At 42.2% G+C, this 27,008-nt stretch overlaps 1 protein-coding gene across 3 annotated transcripts in view; it reads left to right on the top strand.

Annotated features, from left to right (window-relative positions):
* The window catches only part of ZCCHC7 (zinc finger CCHC-type containing 7), a 160,205-nt gene that overhangs the window by 117,491 nt on the left and 15,706 nt on the right, over positions 1-27,008 (top strand). For all 3 annotated transcript variants that reach the window (XM_085636533.1, XM_085636534.1, XM_085636535.1), the window contains exons 6-7: positions 2,665-2,700; positions 11,135-11,230. In XM_085636533.1, coding sequence (XP_085492659.1) covers positions 2,665-2,700; positions 11,135-11,230 — 132 coding nt within the window. The remainder of the gene's footprint in view (positions 1-2,664; positions 2,701-11,134; positions 11,231-27,008) is intronic.

The raw sequence follows: 27,008 nt of genomic DNA, 5'->3' as shown, positions 1-27,008 counted from the left end.
TAGTAGGTATTTCAAAGGGTCCTGCTGAGCTAAGTGAATCATTTGAGGCTGGACCCCGCCGGTGCAACCATGAAGTGCGGGCTTCATCAAATACATATTATATCATAACAAAGGATCCCGTGATATGGAATTATTGCACACTTGTGCATGAATGTGCGATTGTTGCACGTTTTTCAATATTTAGTTGTTTTCAGTTATACCAACTTAAGGAGTGGAACTAGTCCTGGAGATAAATTACTGTATAACTAGGTCCTGAAGAATAGCCGATAGGGATAGGTTAGAAACATGTCGACTAATAGGATGTGTGAACATTAATTTCCCAAGACACGCTATTCTTTTCCCTGTTTTTTAAACTAGCTGGCTAGGGGTCAGAATAAAGCACTTTTCTCATTAGCCAGGTAATTTTAAGTACACTCCCTCCTTAAAACTTCACTCCTCCACAGCACAATATCTGCCTCTCATAGTCTGTGTAATCAGTGCTCCCTCATATCCATTTGGCCGCAGCACTCCCCGTTCCGTAGCGGAACGGGAAGGTCCCTATGATGAAGCATGCCACCAAGGGGTAACCCTGGTGGGTGAGGGTTTTACGAAAAACCTAAGGTTTTTCCCAAGAAAAGGGACATTTCTTCCCCCTGCGTCCTTTATTTCTACACATAACAGAAAGTGTTCATGTGCAGGCATTGTGGCAATTCAATGGCTACCGGGGTCATTGCTGGGGATTCACTTTGATACTTTCATGACCAGTGGACATCATATCAGTCAGTGCCCATGGACTGCAGACGACTAGCCCTGAGATGTCACTTACAGGATAGGTTATTCAGATTTTCATGGACAACAATACAGCAATGTATCACCTGGAAACACAGAGATGCACAAAGTCCACTTCACTCACAGGGCTTGCTGAAACCATTTGGCACAAAAAAAAATCATAACCAGGTTGCACAACACTTATAGTGGAATGCACAATTATTACAGACAGGAGACGTGCTAATGGGAATGAAACAAAATGGTGTAACGCAATAGTCGGTGAATGGTCTCACACTCCAGTTGATTTGTTTACTGCTAAAGAAAATAAGATCTCAAGTCATTCATCTTGGCAGCATGGTTCTTGACACGTAATTTTGATATGTGAATCCTACATCAGAACTGCATGAAAATTATAAAGAAGGCTTTACAGCTGGTTACACCATGATGCTATGCTACAAATGAACCTTTTTTGGTGGTTTTAAAGGCAACAACTACCTTTTCCACCATTTATTCTGAAGATGCTACAATACTTGTTTGAAGCTCCCAGTCGAGACATCAATTCAAGTACACTTGTCAGCCCTGCTGTCTCATAGGAATGGCTCTGATTGTCTTTATTTTGTGTCCCAGGTACACAATTTTGGACATTGTCAAAAGAGATAACCCACCACTCTGCGCATTGCACCCACATGAAACATAAATACAGCCTTAATTCGATTAAAGTGACTGTCTTTTGAGTTTATACATACTTTTCTGTGTTTAACATTGAAAGTGCACTTCTTAGTGGCCGCACCCTCACTGCGGAGATTGAGTGATATTCCTAGGTTTCTTGTAAGATGCCCATAGCATCAGCTACATGCAGCTAAAGGTTGTTTGATCTTTGCACATAAATCTTACAATACAATTGTCCTCCTTATTTGGGGTCCATATTCTGTGGCTGAAAAGACATTGCATGCGTTATCATTAAACATTCTTTTCTGCATTACACGGACTAGACTCGCTACCAGTAAATCCCATCATCTCCTTGTTTCCTATACTCTACACAGACTAGGGAAGTGAAGATACAAAGGGAACAGCTGCAAGACTGTTCATCATATCCGTAAAAGCTTCATTTTAGCGGATGAGTCTTTTAACCCTATCAATAGAGTACACTAAAAAAAGGAGAAAAAACTGCTTCACTTGTTTTTTATGGAAAGTTGTCTTTAGCAAACATGCAGGCTAGCTTGCTTTTAGATTGCATTACTGTTTAGTTATTCAGATTTTATGTATTAAATAATGTGATATTGTATGTGTGGAAACGTTTCATGTTGAAAGTACAGTACATGGTGTGACGGGGGTTAAAGCTGAGTGATGTCCCCAAGGGTAAAAGATATACCTTACCTCTCGACTCATGAATTTGCTATCTTTTAAGCTTTGAAGTTGTAGCTACTATTACACTTGCATCAAGCATAACTTACCTTAAACTTTAGTTTTATTGGAAGGTTTTTTTTATAACTTATGTTACATGCAAAGATATTCAGGAGTGGAATATGTTTTATTTAGAATTCTATCTCCCTATTGCTCCGTATATGGTGCTTCCAAAACATAGTTGTTGCATTCACACAGTTGTCTGCATTGTGGCATTAAGCACATATCAAATGCAAATCTCTTTGCAATTTAACAATTGTTTTACTACTTTAATAAAAGAGACTGCTTCAGACATCTAGCCTTACGTTATACATTTAAATGATCGAGAAAGTGTGAGGTGGATTAAAGAAAAAATTAACTTATTGATTACCTGGCATATAATGAACTAGTGTAGAAATCACTCTAACAGTGTTTTTGAGCTCATGTTTGTATGACTGTTCCAACAGATGGTAAAAGTAGTAGTTTGTAAATCACCTTTTAAATGCTCCCATCTGATTGATATCTTTTTTCCAGGCATGTCCAGAAATATGGAGGCAATATCATCTAACAGTAAGTACTGGACTTTTGCATCATATGAAACTGTGACAAGATGCGCAGAAATAATAGTGGTAGCAAATTGTCCTGGTTGTACAGCACTCTTCTCCCTGTACCTGTATTTTAGAGCACTGCATAGTTTTTGTTTGATGACCAGTAGCATGATGGATGGACTCCATCACAATGCACCATTGAGTCGGCTGAAAACTCAAACAGAAGACTAAGCATTCTGGAGACAGTCTGTCTACATTCTCTCTAGGAGAAGTGGTTTCTGCCAAGTTTTCAGAATGCTTATGTGTAACATTTCCATGGTTTCAGTGTACTTATGAGTGACATTCAACAACCAAATGTGTTACACTAATGAATGACCCTTTCTTGCAAGTGAAACTAAGCAGTGAAGGGCACTGAAAGTGATTCATTTCAGAAATTGCACCCATTTGAGTAATGAGAAGCTCTGTAAATATCTTGAACCTGCAACATATCACCATAATACTCCTTCCGAATCTCAAAACATCAGCAGATAGTTGGTGCGCTTGGCTGAGAAGCATGGTAAGCCTATAGCTGCCAAGTTTCTAGTTTTCCTAAGTGTGACATTTCCATGTTTTGGCATGCCTACATGTAGCCTTTTTTATACCTTATTTGTGACTGTTTGAGTAAAGATTATTCTCAGTATTGTCAGTTGCGTCTTTTCGGCAATATAAAGGCTATAAATTAGCTTTCAAACAAACATCCCAGAACAAAGAGTGATTTTGGCTAAAAGGCAAAACTGGCCAAAGTTACACAGCACAGAGATCACTAGATAGAGAATGTCACCGTCTCAGGCATCCTCCATGATTTCTTCCCCACCTACATGTACATACACATTTGCAAATGTTACAAATTGTTGTGTATGTTAGTTTTTGTAAATATGGATTTATTTCAGCAAACCCATTTTAATCAGGGCCTGTATTACATATAGGATGCACTATCATTGTTTGTGTTACTGTTCACCTTTAAGCAGGTGCACCAGGTGAAAACAAGGACAGTGTGACCTATTAAGATGAGTGTGCACCCCCCCAGGGCAGCTGCAAACTCGTACTACCTGGAGCGCAGCGCATTCAGTGAAATAGAGAGCAGTTGCTTCAAAGCCGCTCTGTGTTTCTCTGAGCTGATAGCAATACTTCAGCAATTTAAAGAGAGATTAAAGATCCCCCTGCAAGTTGGTGCAGTGAGTGACAGCACCCGCCTGCCAATGGACACCCTTTAGCCCATCAAGAGGGCTGCCCTTGGTGGTGTGCTAACAGTGCACCACCTTTTTGTGCCACATTGTCAGTGCACTTCCTAAGGGCATGTTTGCCTCTGCGCCCATGTTGGTAATGTAGCACAGGCGCAGATGTAAAGTGATTTCCTTATCTGCCTGAGGCCAGCCCCCTTGCAAATGAGGAAATTCCCTCTGAAGATAGCGCTGATGCTACATGTGTGCCAGCGCTATCAGTATTACAGGTGGGGCTGTAAAAGCTTCTGCAGCCCGTTCTATAATTCCATAGTGCTCATGGGGCGCAGAAAGCGGGTGCATGCACCTGTAGCGCTACCAGGGCACTATTTAAAATACGCCCCCTGGTACTTGAATGGTCCAATTGGAGGGAACCAAAACTACAATACCCAGAAAGTGTAATGATGTTAAATAAATGCTCATGAATGGGCCATCTATCAATCAAATACAGGTCAGAGAAAGCAATTTTTTGGGGACTCAAATTGATAAAAGGCAGAGTAGCCATGTCCAGATCTTCACCTATCAAGGGTGACCTCCGATGATAGGCAGCTCAAACTAACCAGCTGATCATAAATGGATATTATGACATTAAATCTCAAAGAGAATGTTGCCCTAAATCTTGCTGAAGTGACAAAGTGCAGCATAGCTCCTCAAAACAGAGACTCTTGTTGAGATAAAATACACAGACAGGCACAGGGATGAACACGTGATGCAAGTTACTTAATCCTACTTCCCAAGGAACTTCACTTTATAACTTGAAGGCCCTTCTAAAACTACTACAAAATCAATCAACTTTGAGGGCTTTGTGTGGAAGCTAGTCCCCAAGTGACGCGTCAGTGTGACTCAAGTCAGTCCTGACCTTTGCTGCCATCATTACGTTGCGTTCTGTGACATGTAGTTGTCTTTTTTCAGTTTAAATGAGCACCAATTATACAGTATTCTAGTGGTGTTGGCCTCCAGGCCAGATTTGCCTTCGAGCGTAACCCTCCAAGCCGATAACCTGCTAATAGTCGTACAGTTGTAGATAAATGAAAATTTAATGCAGAATGGTCCATGTTTGGTCTCTACCCAGAATATTTCCCCGTAAAACTGTATGTGGAAGTGGAAGTTTGTGGAGTATGGAATGTTATTTCAGTAGTCTTACATGTGCGGTTTGTGCTGGAAAGTACGATTTTGTACGTTATTCAGCATTAATATACCGTGTTTCAAAATGTCGAAGTCTGTGTATAACCAGGCAGAGCAGTGCTAGACATATTGCTAAATGTGATCAAAACGTTACACAGTCCTGCCAAGTACCATGCATCAGGTGTTAGTCTAACGCATTTCAGTGTGGTGGGCCACATCACCACACTGAAATGGAAAGTCACGCATTATAGCGCCTCCTCTGATGTCAAGCAGAACGCTGCTATAATGCACATGATTGACTGAGCTGCAGTGGCTGTTAGTGCAGTGTGCACTGCTCCCAACAGGTAGAGGCTAAGGGGGCTGGCTAGATCTGCTCGCAGCTCTTCGAGTACTGCTACAATGTATCGAAGTTGTAAAGACACACCCGACACACGTGGCACCTAACTTAAAGTGACATCACAGTCCATACCCAATGGTGAAGTAGACTGACGGAGAAACACAGTTTAATAGGCTAGGTGAGTCACAGATCTGTCCTCCTGCTGCCGTCTGTGGTTATTGAAGTAAAAATGCCCAGCTCCTCCCAGCCTCGCTGCTGTCACTGCGGCGGGAATGAGGTGATCGATTTATGGCGCAACCCAATGCCAGCTGCGTCTGACTTTCGCCATCGTCGGTGCAGGGTAAGCCAGGCTGAGAGCTGCTGATACCGCGGCTGGTGGTAAAGATCATAAATCTCATCTGGATGGGATCCTGCTTGCCCAACTTGGCCACAGACAGGCCCAGAGCAGCTGACTTACAAATCACTGAGGCAGTGTCAGGGGCAAGTCACCTTGAGAGTGGGTGGAGCATTATAGAAGCTGCTGTGCTCAGCAATTGCATGATTGACTGCACAGCGGCGGCAGTATCACATGCGAGCAGTACCCAACGCAGCCCACCGGGCCGCAGCGCAGCCAGACTGGCCTTAGCTGCCCAGTGATGATCTTGCATAATCAATAAGTGCTTGAGAGAGCTTGTAATATATTTAAAAAGATGCAATTAATAATTATGGTAAAAACTTCTGTATCTGCCATGTATAAATTGTTGTTTGACTGAGCCATGTGACTAGGTTACTGAAGTGCCCTTCCATTCTGGTGCTTTTTAGCAGTTTTAAGATCTTCTTAGAGTTTCTTGTTACTCAAATGCATATCATTTCTGATATTTACATGCATATGGCAGAGTAAGTTGTGCTCAGAGAGAGAAGGCATGTAGATGGTGGAAGGGTAGACGAGGGGAATTCAACCAGCACCAAGACGCTTTGCGGCATTTGTTGATGCTCAATAAATCTATTTATTCATTCATCAGTACCACCCTATTTTGGTTTAAGCGCGAGTGGTGCTAAAGAAAGTCTAGTGATTCAAAAAGCTGAACTTGATGTCCACGTATATGTTCAAAATGTCCATTTAATAGGCCGACAAGCCAGTTGCTGTCAAAGATCAACAGAGAAACTAGGTGACACCAAGAAGCCAGAACAAGCTTTGGGGTCAGAAAACGACGAAAGTCCCACCTCATTAAACAATCTCGACAATGAGGGAAGTCAAGTTTTAAACACTTCAGACCCCCATGGGAGTTCTGGTGGCCACCCACCCCTAACAAAAAGGGCTAGAAAAAGGTTAAGGAAGGCCCAGAATAAAACCAAGAAGGGTCCAGAAATATTGACCAAACCTGTGAAGATGCCCATGGACTGCTTTCCCATCTTCAAACGTCAGACCAAACAACAGCAGGAGTCAATATCAATGGGTATAGGGGAGACCATTCCTGATCATAACCAATTACCTCAGTTAAATTTCCAGCTTGGTCCTCCGTTATTGGGTCCCCCAAAAAATTAAGTAAAGGAGACACTAAGTAAAAGTGAGACCTGTCAACCCCAAATTTCCACTGTATTATCTGCAAACATTCGGACAGCCTCTGTTCCACATGTTAGTTCTAAGGCTTTCAGTCAGCGTATTTCTCGATTTATGTTGGATAGCGTAAATAATTTTGCAGTTAATCAGAGAAAATGTATCCCTAAAGGAAATCATAACGGTTTCCCAGTCGGTGGGCCGCACTCAGGTTTTGAACCCTGTTTAGAGATCTCTGCTGGGCCTATGCTGAAAAAAATCAATCTTCTAACGACTTGAAAATTATATTTCATCCCCTTTATGAATTCAGAGGTATGCATGATATTCTTGAATCGGGGAACAATTTTAAAACTAATACCTTCCATTCCTGAATTATCTTTCATTATGTCTATTGATCTTTTATCTGTTCAATTTAGGCAAGTTCTATTAAATTCTGCACATAAGTCTACTATTATAACTTGGTCTACAAAGGAAATAGCGAATAAAATTCTTCAGTGCAGCCCATACCTCCCAGAGTGAGGCATTGAGATTAAGAAGTCCACCCCCCTAAAACATTCCTCTATGTTGGAAGTCACAATCCCAAGAGCCAATAATGTCCCGTTTAATAAAAAGATATGCAACAGGAAAAAAATTAACTCCACAACTTAATATGCGATTGGTCCTCCTAATAACCCAGTAAATATTACCGGCCTCTCAATCATAAATACGTTATCAGGAGTCCACACCTGCGAATTACTAATAAAAAATAAAATAACATCTGAAGATTGGGCATGGCTCCCAGCAACTTTAATGAATCATCTGGCAGTGGGAACTGACGTCTGAAGAACATTAATGTAAAAAAGAGGCAAATGAGAATCTGCTGTTGAAATGTTCAGTCTTGCTCACTTGTGGGCTGACCCAGGTACAATTTCCTTTTTACTATCTTTCGAAATCTTAATGTTTCAGGAAATGTGGCGTACTCCATTGCTCGGCTATAAGTAATTTAATCTTCCAGCTACGGGTTCAATCAACCAAGGACGCGCTTAGGGCAGCCTTTCATTTTGTATTGCAACAGAGCTGAGTGTCAAGGTAGAAGTACCTTATTTGCAGCTGACATGGATACAAGGTGTGACTCCCAACTGGTGATAATATTGAATATCTATCTCTAAGTATGAGAAAAAGTAATAAAAGGACTCAGTTGTAAAATCTTTAGCATTCCGTTACTCAATAGCTGGTCTAATTATCTCTGGTGATTTCAATATACACTTGGTGTCATTTAAATCTTCAGATTGGTCAAGCAATGGTACTGCTAAGTTAGGGTGTGATAATCTGGAGCAGCTTGGCCTAATAATGCTTAATTAAACATTTTCATGTAAATGAAGGAAAATACCAACATTTAAAAACTCTAAATATGGATCAAATATCGATTACACTTTTATATCAGATGACTTGGGGCCCCATAAAAAAACAAATTTTGATTACAAAGTGATTCCAAGAGTAGAAAGCGGCCATAGCCCCCAGACACTAACTTTGGACATGCCACTAAGTTGTAATCATAATGTCAATGTGCTTTAACAATCAGCCCTTTCGACTTAGTTTGAAAAGGTTGGTTTGGCGTTCTTACCAACAGTCTTAAAATATTGGAATTTGCTGACCTTCTAATCAATCATAGTGCCTTGGGTTTACTAAGTGGATGAAGTATGGTGGCCAAGTGCAAGTTCATATTTACATCATTCGTCGAGAAATTTACCGCGAGAAGTTCAGCTAAGGCAAATACCTTAAAATTCATTGCCAATAAGTGGTATTCGTCCAAGCTATTTAACTTGAAAAAGGCTCTTGGGTTCAAGGGCAGTTTTCAACCCTCGACATTGGTCTACCTATCGAAAAGAAAGAAAAGCTGAGGCTACTGAGAAGGTCCTACAGACAGGAAGTCTGGAAGACAAAGTCACAATATCAGCAGGCATTATTACATAGGTTACTAAATGCCACCAAGACCAAAAATGCCAAAGCATTCTAGCTTCCAATAATGAATTATAAATGGAAGGTAGTAGGGTCTATAGTGTCAATATTTCGGAGGAGGTATGGGTGAAGTTCATCATTAACTTGTATGGCCCCAGTTCTGCCAGCCTCATTAGTCTAGATATGATCCATCATTTTGTGAAGTGCACAGAACCTCAGTAATAATAGGGAGTAGCTCAGCATCCACACTGCATTTGGAACCCCTGGGTAAAAAGAAATAGCCAATCTTCTGCGCTGGATTAGATCGAATGGGGCCCCTGGCCCTTATGGACTTCCCAATGCTATGTTTCGATCAAATCCTGATATGCAGGCCAAGGTCCTGACCCCCCTTGTACTGAGGGTCTAGCAATTAATACTGTTCACGAGTTCTAGCAAGTAAATATCGTGCAGTCAATTTATAAATGTGGCCCACCAGATAACCCCTCAAAATATTGGTTAATTTCTTTAATTGATGTTGAGGAAAAGGATTTCCCTCCCGATTATTGACCGATTTGGAAGAGGCGGCAACATCACAGTAAATAATCCCAATTAACCAATTTGGATTTCGTAAGGGGCAATCAACAATTACAAACCTGTTGGCCCTCACCCTACTGGCAGAGCACGCTGTTTTAAAAAAACAAAGTTTATACATCTGCTTAATAGACTTAAAAGCTGCATTTGACTCTGTTCCACGATCTATATATGGATACACACTAGAATCAGGCAAACATTCTGTCCGCTACAAAGCTACTGCTACATCACCTCTCCAGCCAGGTCAGCTGATGAGCTCAGGGGTTGGAAGCGAAAGTGTTGTTCTTCTCCAGCCTGACATTAAATATAATAGAAAAGGCAAAGGACTTCCCATTTGGTAATGAGGCCCGTTGTCCAGATGCATGCGATTATAACCTGTACAGTGGGGTTGAAAATGCCAAAGTTGCATTTAATTATGTGTACCAAGGATCTCCTTTAGTGTTCCCAAGTTTCAGGAGACCCAGGTATGGAGAGCTGGTTTAGAAACTTCTATGGTGTTATGGAGATTTGCAACCTACCATAAGACAGTGCTGCTAACAGCCCCGAGTATATGCTTCATCTGTCGATCAAATGAAGGAGACCGGACTATATGATTTAGGCCACCCATTCCTATGAGTAAGATAGTCTGTATGTTCAACCACATTTCGAGGAAGATCATACAACATTTTTGGGATCGCTCAGTAGTTGGAAATTGATTTAGACTCCCTCAGCCGAATTATAGAGGATCTCACTGGGCTAGATTTACACACTGGGTACTTAAATATACTACAATGCACAGTGATGCATTTGGCAGTGGGGCATCATAGGAAACCTTGGTTCATTCACAGCCCTGGGATGGTCTGACTTTGGGACCTCATTCGGCTGTGAGATGACGGCTATACAACTTGATAAGAGAGCAGTGCTGTAGTTGTGAGGTGTATGCAGAATTGAGAAGTTGGTCATGGCTTGATACGTTTTTAAGAAGTAAACATTGCCAAACCCTGCCTAGAAGTGTTACACTTCGTGAGGTCAAAGGTCGCTAGATACCTCTTGTTGAGCCAGGGTAAAAGCTTGGCCTGCATTAATAAGTAGATGATGCTGAAAGTCGATTCTTGATTATTACTGATATTAATCATAGCATTCCTGGACAGGAAAGCAAACCGTGGTACTGAGTGTATGAAGAAACACCCTGCCTGCCAGGACTATCGTTTTTATTTTAGGAGAGGTGTTATACAAAGAATTAATGCAGGGTAGAGACAACACATGGCTCCCACTCTCCGTTAGTCAGTTCTTTCAGTGCATCTGCTACAGAGACGATACAATAAATGCATAGAAATCCCCGACAAGCAGATGGGTATCTCTGATTATGGGAACCGGAGGAGATCCTCTGCTGACCTGGAGAGCTATCTGCTAAAGCTTAAATAAGGCTCTTTGTCTCTTAAAAATGAGAAACTTACCATTGAGCTGACAGTTGACAATATGACGTTTCTGTACAGTGAGATCTGCTAAAAAGGGACTTGCTTGGGTTGGTGCTAGCATACAGCACTTAAACAGTTGACATATCTTTAAAATTAAGGATAAGTTGAAAAGATGAAATTCTAGTAAATCTACCAAGACACTTAAAGTATTGGTTTTTAAAAAAAAGTTTTTCTTTATATTGAGAAATGTAAAGTGTATTTGCTTCAGCTTGCTCCTTATTTCTGTTTTGCAGGTTGAGGAAGGTCCAATTCGGAAACCCAGTTCCAGTTCTGGAAATAAAGCAGAAGTCTACTGTTACAATTGTGCCATGAAAGGCCATTTTGGGCATGTAAGTGTCAGCAAACTGATTTGTTGCCATTACATTTTTTCCAAATATGTATATATTGTGATTTTTTACACACATGGTTGTCAAAAAAATATTAGTTTTAGAGAAATTTCCACGTGTAAGCACAAGTCAGGCTTCCAATGAAAGAACGATGGTAGGCAGAAATTTTGGTGATAAGTAGATAGCATTTCTCACCTTTCGTGCCCGAGAAAAGGAGTATTCAACCGCGTCGATACCCACCAAGCTACCACATCATGCAAGCTTCCCAGCCGCTGTGTGGCCAAGGACACTGTATGCACAGACCCCCACCCCCTCAGCAGCCACAGCCTTGAAGGCTTTTCAGTTTATCTGACCATCATAAGCAACCAGTGGGAGGCAGAATACGACATCACCTGCCCTGCATAAGACCTCTGGTTTCTCCAGATTGTTTGAAGGGACTACTGCTTCCCCTTCATGACTTTCTCTCCAGCCATGCCACCCACTTGCGACAGACGGCCATCTCTCCTTGATCCACCATGAAGTGACAGCTCTCTTGCCCAGGGTAGCCAGAGAGAGGGTATAGCCAGAAGTAGGATTGTGGTTGTTATTCCCAATACTTTTGGTTGCCCAAGAAGGACGGAGTCATTTGTTCTATCCTAGACATGCACCCTCTCAAATTCTTCCTGAAAATGGAGAAATTCAAAATGCTCACGCTCACTCAAGTTCTGATTGCCCTCGACTCGGGAGACTGGATGGTAGTGTTGGACTTACAGGATGCATACTTCCACTTTCCCGTCCGGCTTACCCACAGGTTTATGGTGGGCCACTAGCATTTTTAGTTTGCTGTGCTCCCGTTTTGCCAACCAGCACCCCTCGGGTGCTCACCAAGGTGAGGGCGGTAGTTGCGGCTCATCTGCGAAGATCAGGGGTGTCCGTCTTCGCCTATCTGAACAACTGTCTGCTGAAGGTGGGTTCTCCTCAGGTGGTCGTCTTTCATCTCCAGACTATGGCCAATCTCCTGCATTCTCTGGTGTTCCCTATCAACGTGTCAAAGTCACACCTGACTCCCTCTCAGGGGCTCCCTTTTATCTGAGCTATTCTGGACATGGGGCACTGCGGCTCCGGACTTAGCTGAAACAGCAAGGCTTTTCCCCGGTGGTTCAACACCTGGCAGGCTCTCTTAATGCCAGGGCGGACAAACTCAGTCGAAGATGCCTAGTGGATCACGAATGGCATCTCCATCCGGAGGTGGTGCAAGGTCTCTTTCTGCAGCGGGGTGAGCCTTGGTTAGATCTTTTCGCCACTGCAGAGAGGGCCCAATATCAGCACTTTTGCACACTGGAGTTTCCAACACAGCTCTTGCTCATAGATGCTTTTTGTCTCGTGTGGAGCTCAGGCCTCCTGTACGTCTTTCTGCCCATACCATTCCGGCGCAGGGTTCTCAAGAAGATAAGGAACGACCGAGCTCAAGTCAACCTTGCGGCTCCGGACTGGGCACAAGGCCATTGGTTCTCCTATCAGGCTGGCCCTTTGGAAGAATCTACTGTCACAGCAACCGGGGAGGGTTCTCCACCCGAACCCGTCAACGCTCCATCTTCATGCATGGAGATTGAGCAGCAACAGTTGACAGCTTTTGCCCTTCTGCCCAAAGTTTGTAATTTCATCGTGACAGCCAGGTGTCACTCTACCAAGATGGTGCACGCCTGCCTTTGGGGCTCGTTTGTGGCATGGTGTGCAGAAAAGCAGGTTGGCCCTAAATTCTGCTCCACTTTCTCAAGTACTTCTCTTTCTTTTTCTCCTGCCTAGCAGGACTCTTTGGGCACCTTAAAGGGCTATATTTCTGCCATCTCAGCATTTTTGCAGTTGCCAGATCAGCCATCCCTTTTCAAATCCCTTATTGTACATAGGTTTCTGAAAGCTCTCCAACATATGTTCCCTCTTCACCCTTTATCATGCCTCAGGGGACCTAAATTTGCTACTCCCCTTTCTTATGTGCGCTACATTTGAGGGACTACAAATTGTCTTATCAGGCTCCTTAAAATCAAAACGGCCTTTCTTATGGCTATAACCTCTGCCTGGAGGGTCACTGAACTCCAAGCTGTCATTTAAGCTTCCATACCTCAACATCTTCTCAGACAAACTGATCCTTTGCACCACAACTTCCATCCAAAGGTGGTCATGTAGGCCAATCCATCACCTTGCCTACTTATTTTACTCCACCTCATCCCTCTCAGGAAGAGGAGCCACTCCACCGAATGGACCTAAAAAAAGAGTGTTGTCATTCTACCTTGACGGCACAAAAGAGTTCCTGGTGGATGACCAAGTCTTTGTGGGGAATGTCGGAGCCAAGAAAGGGAAGGCTGTGCAGAAAGGGATCATCTCCCAATGGATCATGCTCTGTATTAAAATCTGCTATGCGTTGGCCAAGAAGCAACCCCCAGAGGATTGTCATACTCATTCCACCAGAGCAAAGGCTGCAACCACTATGTTAGCATGTGGAGTTCTATGGGCTTCTCTGCACACGTTCACAAAGCACTACTGCCTGGACAATTAGGTCAGTTGTGATGGGCACTTTGCCCGTTTGGTCCTATGGGACTTTTTGGTGTACCAAGCTTCCAATTGACCTCTTTTAACCTCTGTATTATATGAGCAATATTGCCCTCCAGAACACCGCCTGCTTCCAGGGGGTGATAAATGAAGGAGACTGGTGCCCCTGCCCCAAGTAGGCCAGTCGGCACCTCCAAGTCCCTCAGGTATCCACTTGAATTACCAACACTATTCCCTGCAGATCACAATGACTAACGAGGAGAAGGGGGAGAGCCTTGTTTGGGCCGGTTCCACTGCCGCCTGGAACCCTCACAGGCCCTGCTGGCTGCCTGTGTCTGCAACCACAGGATCCAGTTCACTTGAAGTAGACCACCTCCAGGCTACTCGCCACCCTCGGAGTGCGGACAGGATAGACCCCAACAAGAGAGAAAGGGTGGGCCGCCAGTATCTGGACTGGGGCTGATCCCTGCCACCCAGCTCCTACCTGACTGACATCTGCAGGCCCAGCCGACCACTACGCCATGTAGCTCTCAGCCACACTCCAGTCCAGCAGTAATTGCTGCATGCTGGGGCTAGCCCAGCATCTCCCAGCAGTCAGTAGCTGCAGATCTGCCCTGCCGACTAGAGCAGGCGGGTTCGCCACACCATTTTCCCGGTGGACCTCACTTCACTAGCCCACTCATCAAAGCCCATGAGCTGGTCCAGGTGCCACTAACGACAGCATTGGGTTTCCCTAGAGCCACACTATCACAAAATCATCCTCTTAAATGAGGGGATGGCTCTGGAGAGCTTGATTTACCCAGGGTGGTAGAGGTTGAGCACCCCACTAAATCACAGGTTCCGTTATGCGTCCCAACCCAGAAGTCGAACATTGGCACACTTAACATTTGTGGGTCTTAAATTATTTGAGAACGCGAAATTGGTTTACTGTACAACAGCTTGCAAAGGGATGAGTTTTAGTCTTCAGTCTTCTATCCCCATTCTACGTTTATACGTAAAAGGCCTTCTTAACAATTTCTTCTATGGCCTTGCAGAATACTCACTCCTTTATAACACTATTTGGAAAGCAAGAACAACTATGCGATCTAGAACACAAAACGTCTAGAAGTAGGTTTGTTGAATAACGCTCATCAACCTTAAACCTTTGATGATAGACAATTATGGTATTGAGGCATACACCACTTTTCACCTCTTGCCCTGCCCCAAATACACTGTTTTTTTTCTTTAAACAAAATCTGTGCTCAGCAATATTGTTGTACCGATTTCTGATTAATTGTTCTCAGTAAAGAACTTCGATTTAAGCATAATTAAAATTACATTAATTTGAAAAACTTTACTCGCTTGGATATAATGTTTCTTCTGCAATGTCCCTTCAAATTGAAAGACTTGTTTTTGCATCTGTGAATTTGGTTTGTGAGCTAGTTCCGTACTTACCTTATACAAGAAGAAATTGTCTTGAAATATAGCATACTTTGTGCTAAGGGCAACTGAACAAAGTCCCGAAGAAAAAAAATTAAAGTTGGATGCCTTTTCCCCACTTTAGATTTGAATGATTTAGTGCAACAATATAAAAGATCTCAAGAACACAAAGAGGGTGAGGGACTATCACTCTTGTTCCCCCTGATTCAATCAATTAAACAACAAAAGAGTGACAAGGGATAAGGGAGCAAAAAGGCACGGGCAAAAACCAAAAAGATTTGTTAAAAGAACCCTCACTCACCAACCTAGTTGGTGACATGCTTCATCATCGGGTTCCCACCAGAGAGGCCGAGTGCCTCTCTGGTGTGCTGCGACGCCTGTGTTACAGCGGAGCTGGTTTCTGATTGTGAAAGGGAGTGAAATTAAAAGGTAAATGATTTTAACCAATAACAAATTTAATCTTGGCAAATCAAAGACCAATAAAAACGTGAGTTGGACAAGATCTGGCTTGTTAGGTTAACCAGAGCTTGACCAAGTTATATGGTCGACATGTTTCTGCTTATAGTGCCCAGTTGGCTAAGCTTTCATCAGGACCACAAGGGTCTCCACGGCGGTATGCACACGCTAAGGCGCACCCTAACCTGTGGAGATCAAATGGTAAAACTCACGGTTTTACCGAGAAGCCTCCTATTTATCCGGGGCTAAGAATGTCTGAAAAAGAAAATAAGACAGACAAACCACATATAAAGACATAAAGAGACAAAACATTATTGATTGCATTTCATCTTTTTAACGTGCTTGTGTGAACAAAACTTTTTTGTAACACCGTGCTGTGGAGCGAGAGTGGGTGTCCGAATAGCGAAAATAGCTAACAACGCCCAAACACGAGTGATTATTCGTCGTTATGAACGGACTTCTGGAAATGTCAGGCTATTTCCACAAGACCCTAAACACTAATTGTGCCTGCATTTGATTACATCTAGTGGTGTCAGGGCTACTGACAAAGTGCAATCGTAGTGGCTATTTAGCCGTAGTGTATGCCGAAGATATAGCGGACTCGTGAGGTGGTAGGCATGCTAAAAACAAGCGTCTGAGGTGTTTGCCAGGCGCCGTTGCTCCAGAGCTTGTCTAACATTTAAAATTAATTGTAAAAACAGCTGCATGGATAGACCAGTTGGACCTCTTACTTACGTTCTTGGTGTTACTAGCATCATGGGTCCGGGAGGGGGGTAGTGAGCTATAGTATCTGTCGAAATAAAAGACAAATCATAACTGTTTTGATCTGTTTAAGAAAGATAAGTTGAAGGAACCTAGTGCTGTGTCAAAAAGTGGTTCGCCAACTTACTTCCATGCTCGCACACTCCCGCGATATAAAAGATGCCATTGTGCTCATTATTTAGGGAACTTAATTTACTTATATATTCATACAGTCTCCTTAGCGAGATACCCTTTTAGTGCAGGTTTCTTGGTTTGGATTATGTGCTGCTCCAAGAATGGTATACAGAAATGTGTTTGGCAGTTTCACAAGCTCACCTTTCCACACAAATGACCCTACAACTTAATCCAAGCTGAAGTCTTATGGGAAGGTTTCCACACAAATTACCCTACAACTTAATCCAAGCTGAAGTCTTATGGGACTCTCCAGTGACCACTGTTTGGAGTTTCAGGAAAAATAGAGGCATTTTGACACCCAGCCACCCACGGCCTAATTTAATTCCCAGCCAATTCGCAATTTTTCTGGATTTTGGAGGGAATCAATTTACCTGCTGGGCTTTTTTTTGGTGGTTCATTTTTCTAATGTCCTCTATTCTTGCTAGTAGCAGTATTTCAGTGTCTTTTTTATTTTTGGCTGTATCCAAGCACTGACCCTTCCTTTGGAGGAGAACTTCCATTCAGCTATTTCATGTATTTTGTGTACTGGAATATATGATAGTTCTCTAACTGACTGCCTTCATTATTTGTATACGAATGACACAATACTGCTAATGGCCAGACACTAAATCGCAGGAGGCAGGCTTTCACTTCCAAGTAAGTAGAATTCAGATTTGGCACAGAGCATTGCATCCCAAATCCCAGTAGGCAGCACTGCCCTCCAAAGACGATTGTAGTAGGGAATATAGTGTTCTAAATATTGACGGGCCACAATATTAAGACCACATTTGCGAGGGACAAAATATCAAACAGGTAAGTGCACAGAGTGAGGTATGGATTCACTATTCTTAACTCCACATCTACGTACCTTGAAGATATATATTACCAAGGCACGGATATGTGGAGATGCGTATCGAAAACGTATAGAAACTTACCTTTTGATATGTTGTTCTCCAATAATGTGGTTTTAATATTGTAACCCATCACTATTTTGGATTCGATATTCCCAGCCCACATCCAAAAAGCAGACAGGTCATCTGTCAAATGCATTCATCTGCAAGTACTCTCTGGAGGGAAAGCCCGAAGATACAAGACTTGTAAGCCTGTGGTACTTGATGTCCAAATATGTTACTGAGCTCTGGTTTCTGACTTGATATCTACCTCAATTGGATTGGAGCAATTTGGGGTCAATCGGCATTTAAACAGATTATTCTCGAGATGTTCCTGGGCTTTCTGTTAAAATCCCTTTGTTTGGAAGTACCAGGGTCTACGTCATCCAAGTCTTTCCTTGTTCTGAAGATCAGGAATCGCATGAAATGAGAAAAAAAACAAATTATGAATATCCAAGAAATTGCTGATAGTGCAAATCTTTAGATCCATGACTTTAGAGACCTCCATATCGTTAAGGTTTCCTGCCTCTGATACACTCATTCGTTTCTCATTGTCCTTTGTTTTAATTTAAAAAAATAATTATTTTGAACATGAACCACATATTTATCACATAATTGCACACACCTAATTTGAGTTACTTTTCTTGTATCTCTAGCAAGTTTGTATCAACACTAAATCAGACAATGCCATGCCCACCACTAAATTTTGCAAGTTGAACATTTCACACTGGAATGGATCTAAAAATGTGCAAATTGGCAGTCTCACTATCAATCGTGTATAATATCTGATCTGTGGACCCCAGTACTTTGTCTAACATTTGGGCATACACCTGCTCAACATATACAGTTCTCTCCATTCCACCAGTTTTTCTTCAAGCACTAAGATTTGATCCTCAGGATCACCTGTCTGCCCCATAAGCTGTCAACGTCTTACCCTGCAACGATTAATACAGTATCAAGCAATATCTTAGGTTTTTTCGGTGAGGCCTGGTGGTTGCATATTGCAAAAAGCTCCACTTTGGCTGCTAGATCAATGAGGGGTCTCCAAAACAAAACTGTGGCTAAAAGGTCGCTTGCTGTGCCCCAAAACTCCTGCATCTTGGGGTATTGCCATACATCAAATTTCATTAATTGTTTACTGGTGTAATAACTCATATGTAGCATTTCCAGCAATACCAACATGTACCCTGATCTTGTTGCTCTTTTTTGGGGCAGAATTACCCCTCCAGTGCACCTATGGTTTCCCATCTTGACATCTGGCGGCCTAATGTATCATGAGTGGGATGTGGTGGGATTTTACAAGTTTTTAGTTTTATCGGGAAGAAGGATTTTATTGTTAGGGACTTGCTTAGGACCCTGTTTTCTATAGGAGAACTATTGTGTATATCACTATCGCTGCTAACATTTTGCCAGAGCATGCTTCACTTTTATGTATTAAAAGACTTAAGATGTCGCAAGCACAAATGTTCCAGAAAGTTGATCAGACAATTTCATGTCCCCTTGGGCACCGCATATTATTGTCTATCTTAGAAAACCTTATTAGATCCTGTATTCTTAATCCCCTTAATTTTTTACGTCTTCCATATTTTTGATAACACACAGAAAAGTCAGAACTTTGGCTCGCTTTATTTTGTTAGTAGTGAGTTGCCTTTTTCCAGGCCTCTTTTGCTGTTTTTGTGGGTTGTGGTAGCTTATCAGGTATCCCCACTGCCACTTATAAAGCTTTTGGACACCCCTTGTCTCCCATTGTGTGGCGTTCAATTGAGTGAGGTTTGTGCTGTGGAGAAAATGTCCATCCATTTAGGGCCATTAACTGGTTTGCCTAATAGTAATTGTCCATATGCGGTCAGGGTATGCCTCAATTAAATACTTATATTTAGCATCTTAGAAGGAGATCTTGGGTAGGGTCCGGTCTAGAACTAATATGCACAGTTTTGCTTGTATTCTGGAAAAGAAATGCTCCAGGACCCAGAACCGCGTGTTTTGAATTACTATTATTTTTTTAATCATAGGGATCATAATCTTTTTTATACCTATTTGATCTGAATCAATAAAGATTTAAATTAAGAACAGTGTTTTTACTTTATGACACGTGTGACAAAGAAGTGGATTCCATGTTGGGTTCTCATCCTCAGACTTTTTTTTTTTTTTTTTATTGAGCAGAGCAGAAAAACAACAAAGCCAGTATACAGAATAAACAAAGTCCATGAACAGTAGATCAAAAAATTGTAAAACAACAAACTTTAGACAAAGATATACATATCCATAATTTCATTTATGCAGATAGTGCAAAATGTGCAAAAAATAAGCAGGGTAACCAGAAGCCTGTGATAATTACCGTATTCAACCTGGCCTCCCAATACATAGGGCATTAATTATCTATACATATAATTTCAGTTGTGCAAATAGTGCAAAATGTGCAAAATAAGCAAGAACATTAATTCCTATATACATAATCAATATGCTTTATAAGAAATCCACCTAGAACGCTGCAGTCTCAACTTCACATGGCCTCAGGCCTGACAAAAGAATAAAAGTGCTTAGTGCTTACTACAATCACTAATTCAATAAAGTGCTAACAGATTTTTAAAGTGCTAAAAATACCTATGTTAAAAATGTATCTAATTAAAAACAATAATAAAAACCCAAATACTAAAGTGCTATGTGACATAGATAGATACATCATTATCCCATAATTTTAAAGTTTTGGTAAACCTTTTTATTGCCCCAACTCTTTTGGCATAGGCCTCTTCATAGCTTTTTATCCTTTGCATTTTATTCACCCATTTCGAGTATGATGGTATATCCTCAGATCTCCAATTTTGGAGAATTAAGGAGCGGGCTACTGACTAGCAAATCGCCACGTAAGACTCTTCGGCGTTGGACAAGTCCATTCTTTTTCTCATCAAGCCAAAAAGAGCCACCTCAGTTTCAGGTTTGAGCTCTTTTCTAATTGCTAAGCTCATTGCTGCAAAAATCTCACGCCAAAAAGCTTCAAGCTTCGGGCATGTATAAAATATATGAAGCCAATCTCCCCCATTTTGAAGCTTGCAACGAAAACATTTATTATCCACTTCCGAAAAGCGTCTATTAAGAGCCTTCGGAGTGTAATAAGCCAGCCAGCTAGATAAAAAAGGCATCCTTTTAAAATTGGCTGCTCTAAGAGCCTTACTTCCTAACTGAGCGATTTGTTCCCACTCCTGTCTCGTGAAGGAGCAATTAGTTTCACGAGTTATTTTACTGAGAATTTCTTCGACCAGAGGAGACTCTTTGCCCTTTCTTAGTAGAGTATACCAGTTTCCCACACCTTTTAATTTAGTTTTATATACGGCGTTAATCAGAGCAGATAATGTCCCACATGTTGACATATTATATTTATTTATAAAGTTCAATATCTGTAGATATTCCAAAAAAACGGTTGCTAAACGATTATCGGATCTCTCTAAGACCTCCTGCCAATTAATAAGTTTCCCTGCGGCAAAAAAGGAGCCCAGTTCACCTAGACCACAGTCATTCCATCTTTTACATTTAGTGGAATGGATTTGGAGCCCTAGAGCCTTAGATTCTTCCAAACTGAGATAATAAAATCCACCAAACCCAGCTTGTTTAACCCCTTCTGTGCCCATGACGAGCTGGACTCATCATGGGCCGCGGTTGCGCTGTGCCCATGACGAGTCCAGGTCGTCATAAACCCCGCCCGCTAATGCAACGGCCGGCACAGGGCGGGGAAAGGGCGTGGCACACAAGGGGTTAAAGAAGGACTGGAGTCTATCCGAAAAATCCTGAATAGTCTTATAACTGGTCTTTTTGGGTAGTTTAGCTGTTTTTTTAAAAATGGAAACTTGCGAGCCCGACTCCTGAATCATTCTGTCATAAAAAAAACTATCCGGCCACCCATTAGGCTCTAATAATCGTGCTAAAAGATTGAGGACCGCCGCCAAATAATAAGTGCGAATATCTGGTAACGCCAGCCCCCCTTGGGTTGTTTCTAACTGCAATATAGGTAGCCTGACCCTAGGTGCTTTTCGATTCCATACAAATACTCTGATCATGGACTCGATATCTTTAAAAAAATGGGAATTGATTTTTAGCTGTACATTAATAAAAAGAAAAACCAATAAAGGAAGAATCGACATTTTAATAAGTGCTACACGACCAATCAAGGTCAATGGTAAAAAAATCCATCTCTCCAGCAAGCCCTTAATTTTATCTCGCATTGCTAAATAATTTAGATTAAATAGTTGCTCAAATTGACTAGAGACATAAATACCTAAATATCTAATAGGTTCTATTTTTAGAGCTTGTGATTTTAAATTAGATGGTAGAAAATCATGGTCCACGTTCAAGACAAGAACCTCTGTTTTATTTTGATTAATTTTATATCCGCCTATCATTTCATATTTACTAAATTCGGACAGGGCTAAATCAAGATTCAATTTATCTGGTTGCAGATACAAAATTATATCATCAGCGAATGATTTTCGCCATTCCTTCTATTGGTGGTTTAATTTCCGGATTGCCACGAATTCTTAGTGCGAGCGGCTGAATAAAAAAAGTAAACAAAATACGGGACAATAGACAACCTTGCCTGGTGCCTCGATTTATATCAATTACCCCTACCGTATTAGCGTTAATCACCACTCGAGCTTGGGCACCTTGGTAAATATTTTTCAACATTTCAATCACCCGGGCCGGGAAGCCAAATCTTTGCATTCCAAAAAAGAGAGCCTTCCAGTTGACCAGGTCAAATGCCTTCTCGGCATCGACCATTGTAACTAAAGTTGGAATTTTATTACTAGTGACATAATCAAGAGCCTGAATTAAAAATCCAGTATTTGAGTCCATTGTCCTTCCTGCCACAAAACCAGCCTGGTCCGGGTGTATTAGTAACTGCGCAATTGGAGTAAAACGTTGGGCCCATATTTTCATAAGAATTTTAAAATCAGTGTTAAGCAAGCTAATTGGCCTGTAACAGTTAACATCCTTATGATTATTTCCCTTCTTGACAAAACTAACAATTATGGACTCCTTAAAACTCGGAGGAACATTGCCACCCATTCTAACAGCATCAAATAGTTTTGCCAAGAAGGGAGTCAACTCGTTCACGAGAACTTTATAAAATTCAATTGGAAACCCATCCGTTCCACAGGCCTTCGCCCTCCCCGCGCTATCCACCTCCACCTCACCCCTGCTTAGAGGGTGCCATGGAACTGCACCCATCATGACCCACCACCCCACCTCTCGGCAATGGATAACTACAAATATCCTGGTAAAAAAAAACAAATATTGCGACCATCGATTCTCCTATTTCCAAATTTACTTTAAATTAATTACCTAATTACCTAACCCCCATACCTATTATACCTTCAAGATATATAAAAGGGAGGGAAGAGAAGAAAGAAAAAAAGAGAAAAGAAAAAAAAGAAGAAAAAAAAACCCTCAATCATCCATTAATTCCTTACGAAGCTGACATTCCTTTAAGAAAGTCCTGAGCATCCTCTAAGTTGGAAAACATATGGAATTTCCCCTTGACTAAAACCCGGAGTTTAGACTGCTGAGCAATTGATGCCTGTGCACCTTCAGCTTTAAATAAGAAAAGCAATTTAACACATTCTTTGCATCTCCGAGCTGCAATAGCAGACATATCTGGGAAAATTCTACAATTAGAGGTCTCATTCACTGGGAACTGTCTTTGTTGTATCGCTTTAGCCAGGATCTTCTCTTTTATCCGGTAATCTGCAAAGTTGACTAATATGGTACGTGGGCCACTCGTGCTTGGCAAAGGATGAAACTGAACTCTATGGGCTCTAGTAATTGTAAGATCCCCCCCAAACTCGGGAAGTACTTTTTCTTTAATAAAGGATTCCACCCATTGCGATGTCTGGGCACCTTCCACTCTCTCAGGTACCCCCACTATACGTAGGTTTGAGCGGCGGGAGTGGTTTTCCAACTCCTCGAGCTTGATCTCTAATGAGCTCCTGTCCCTTATGGCCTCGCATACTTTAGTAGATAGTCCGGACATCTGATCCTCCAACTGAGAGATCCTAGATTCTGCTTCCTGTATCTTGACTGGTAGACAAGCCACCGCGTCTTCGATCTTCCCAAGGCGAATATGAAGAGAGGCAATCTCATTTTCCTGCGACCTTTTCATTTCGCGAATCTCTTCAAGAATAAGGTTAAGCAAAGTCTTGACATCTAATTGTTTGATGGAACTTGTCTCTACAGGAACTGTTATTATATTTTGAGCTATATCTAGAGCCGGACCAGAAGCTATATCGGACGCTGGAAATTGTACCATATCTAATACCTTCTGGCTATTATGAATGGACGTTTGCTGACTTTGAAGATGCAGTTGGACTAATTGATCCTGTTCCAAAAGCCCGGAGGAGAGCATTGAACTACTGGCGCTCTGTGTCCGGCTTGGAACTATCTGGAAGCATAACTGGGCTCCATCCTTTGCAGCAGGTAGAGGAGGAGGATTCAAGGCACTGTCATCGAGCCCATTCGTTAAAAGAGTCAAGTTGTAGGTTTTTGAGCACACAGAGGTACTGGAGAGATAGGAGAAGTGGAGGTTACAGGAGAGCTGGCGTCTAAAGAGAGCTTGCACAAGCTATGAGGATCCACCACCACTGTCTGTGGTGCCATGGACTGTAAAAGGGCTGGCTGTATTATCTTTTTCGTGAAGAGGGGGAACTCCTTAACACTTTTTCCCTCCTCTTTGCGGCTTTCATTAGTGGCGCTCTTATCCGCTTTCAACTTACTTTCCTCCCCATTTACTTTAATCTCAGGTAAAAATATGGAAGGAGAAGTTCTAGATGCCTGGCTTAAACCAACAGATTGCGCTACCAATTCGTCTTCGGAGCTTTCGAGACTAGAACTCCGATCAAGGCGACTCCCCACAAGTCCCGTTCCTCCTATTCCAGCAGATAGCGCTTTAGCCTGCTCCTGTGCCAGGCGAGTCTTAGCTTTCAAACCAGTCGCTGCATCAATCCTTCCAGCTGAATTGCCCTGTTTGTTATGTCTCCCCATTGCAGACCTGCTCCAGTGACCAGTACTGGAACGAGGAAGTAAGGAAAGAAAACGGTACTATGACCCAATTCTGCGGATGTTTTTTATATTTTCTTTTTTTTTCTCTCTCTTTTCCTATCTTTCCCCCACTTTTGCAGTTAAAACACGCCTGTATAGGCTTTCTCCCCTCCTCAAAAACGCCTCAGTCCCAATTCCACCACTCCAATCCTCCTCTCCACCTTTTGTTTTTTGCTGATAAAAAAATGCGGGTGTACCCAAAACGTGAGGCTCAATCCACCGCCTGATAGCCTCCCATGCAAGTTCATGTGGCTTCATGCAGCTTCTCGTAGCGAGTGTTCGAGCGGATAGAAGCAGATGCTTGGCTCAAAACAAAGCTCCAAAGAACAACGTTTCAACACGTCGCTGAAACAATGAAGAAATGCACTTTTTTTTTCTTTTCCTCGATCTCCAAGGAGAGCCGCATTCATCCGCTTTCCGAAGTTACCAAGCCGAGCACGAAAACGCCAGCCTCCCAGACACACGCCAGGAGCAATCCGCGATTGCCGGAGGGGGGGGGGGGGGGCGGGGTTTAGATCACCTGAGGCTACGCGGCGTGGTGTTCCGCAGCCTTCAGTCCTTCTCATCCTCAGACTTAGCGTGCCCCCAATTTTAACATTTAGAGGTTCCCTCATATTTTTAATAAACATTCAGGTGTTTAAATGTTTAAAGCAGGTGTATTTAAGTTTCCTCATAATGCAGTAAATACCGGCACATCCCTTAATCTTGTGTCTTCAGTTACTATCCAAGAGCCGCAACGTGTGCTGTTCCAATGTCCCAAAAAACCTGGTTGCAGTATGAAAATGAACCTTTGCAGACCAATGAACAGTTTTATTTGGGAACTTCTAATGCTGAGCAATCTTGCAACCTAACCCCTCTTTCAAAACCAACCATCCTCTTTGTTTTCTAGGTCGGTCTTCCATCTCCTGCAAAGCCCAAATTGGGATTGGGAGTACTTTATTCCAGAATAAACTATTTGCGGCTCCATAGTCTTGATTGTGTCTCCCTCAATTCCTGGAAGATGTAGGAACCAATGTGGGGGCAATCTTACTTAGGTGCCACTAACGCCTGGTCAAGCCTATTTATGTATAAAGAAAATAAGAAAGTGGCAAGTATGTACTCTTGTTCAACCCAGCTCCTGGTAATGAAAATGTTAGTACATGCAGATTTATTCATGTATTTAACTGACAGGGTTGTGTTGGCATGTAAGTCCCGTAAAAAATTAACAATATTTGGGTCCACCCCCATTCCCAACAGAATACTCCACAATTTGTCATGATTGACTTGGTCAAAGCCCGGTGTAAGGTACATAAAGGTAAGATGGACTGACTCAGGGCAGGCAACAGTGTATTTATTGATGACCGTATAAAGATTCAGACACTGATCAATTGTAGATTTACCCGGTATAAAACCTTTTGTGATTCTAAGAAAACATTGTTCTCACCTGTCCAGTAAGATAGTTTATCAAGTAGCACCCGCCCCAGTACCTTTACAACAGAGTTGATAAGCAATATGGGCCTGTAACACTGCAGATTATATTTGTTGCACTTTTTAAAAAAAACAAGCTCTACTAAAAACAGGTATGGTCGACGATGACCAAAAGTGAGGAGGGCCATCCCTAACTGCCGCATTCAAAATCAGTCAGTGCGGGCCCCAGTTTACCACATCGCCAGTAAATTGGTCCAAGGGGTTTCCATCTGGACCTGGGGCCTTATGTCTGATAAGACCTGTGATGCCCTGATTGATCTCCTATAGAGACAATTCCAAATTCGACCTCCCCCAGGTTGATATCCCTGAATTGCAGATCTCTGAGGTAAATGAACAATTGTTTATGCCCTCAAAGTGAGTGACCAACTGACTAGCGTTGATGTAATGAAGTAAGGCAGGGGTATTAAATTGTACAAAACAGGGATTATTGATAATACACCACAAGGCAGAGCTATTTCTATAGGTACTCGCTTGGATTAGATTGTCCCAGGCTGTGCCCTTCAATGTCTTTTCACACCTGCTAAGCTCCTCCTTATATGTTTGCCGGCAGATGGCTACCTGCTCGCCATCTCTAGGTATCGTTTTTAAAACACACTTTAGATTTCTTAGGGTTTTAAAACCACAAGGGTCAAATCATTTTGGAGCAGGTAGAGTGGGTTTACTTTTACTTACTGAGGAATGTAACAGTTCAGCTACCTTTTTAGAAATGTTCTCACAGGCAGTTAAGATTGACTGGTCTGAAGCATTTGGGTCAAGACAGGTTGTGAAATCCTGAGTGCAGCTATGAAACAGTGTATGTTTACAGCGCTCAAGGTCTATCATAGACCATCTTGGGCGTCTGCCCTGGCAATGTGGCAAAAGCTCACCTGGGACCTCCTCTATTCTCCTGATAGATGGGCACAACGGGCTCAACGCGAAGAGAGATCGGGTTATGATCACTATGCATGCTATGGAAAATATAAAAATGTGAAATCATTAAGTACAAAGGAGCAGAAACAAAAATAAAATCTATGATTGAGGCT

The sequence above is a fragment of the Triturus cristatus genome, chromosome 2_1 (genome assembly GCF_964204655.1).
Source record: "Triturus cristatus chromosome 2_1, aTriCri1.1, whole genome shotgun sequence".
NCBI classification, from domain to species: Eukaryota; Metazoa; Chordata; class Amphibia; order Caudata; family Salamandridae; genus Triturus; species Triturus cristatus.
Note: the sequence above shows the minus strand (reverse complement) of the source record. Positions and strands in the feature narration are given on the sequence as shown.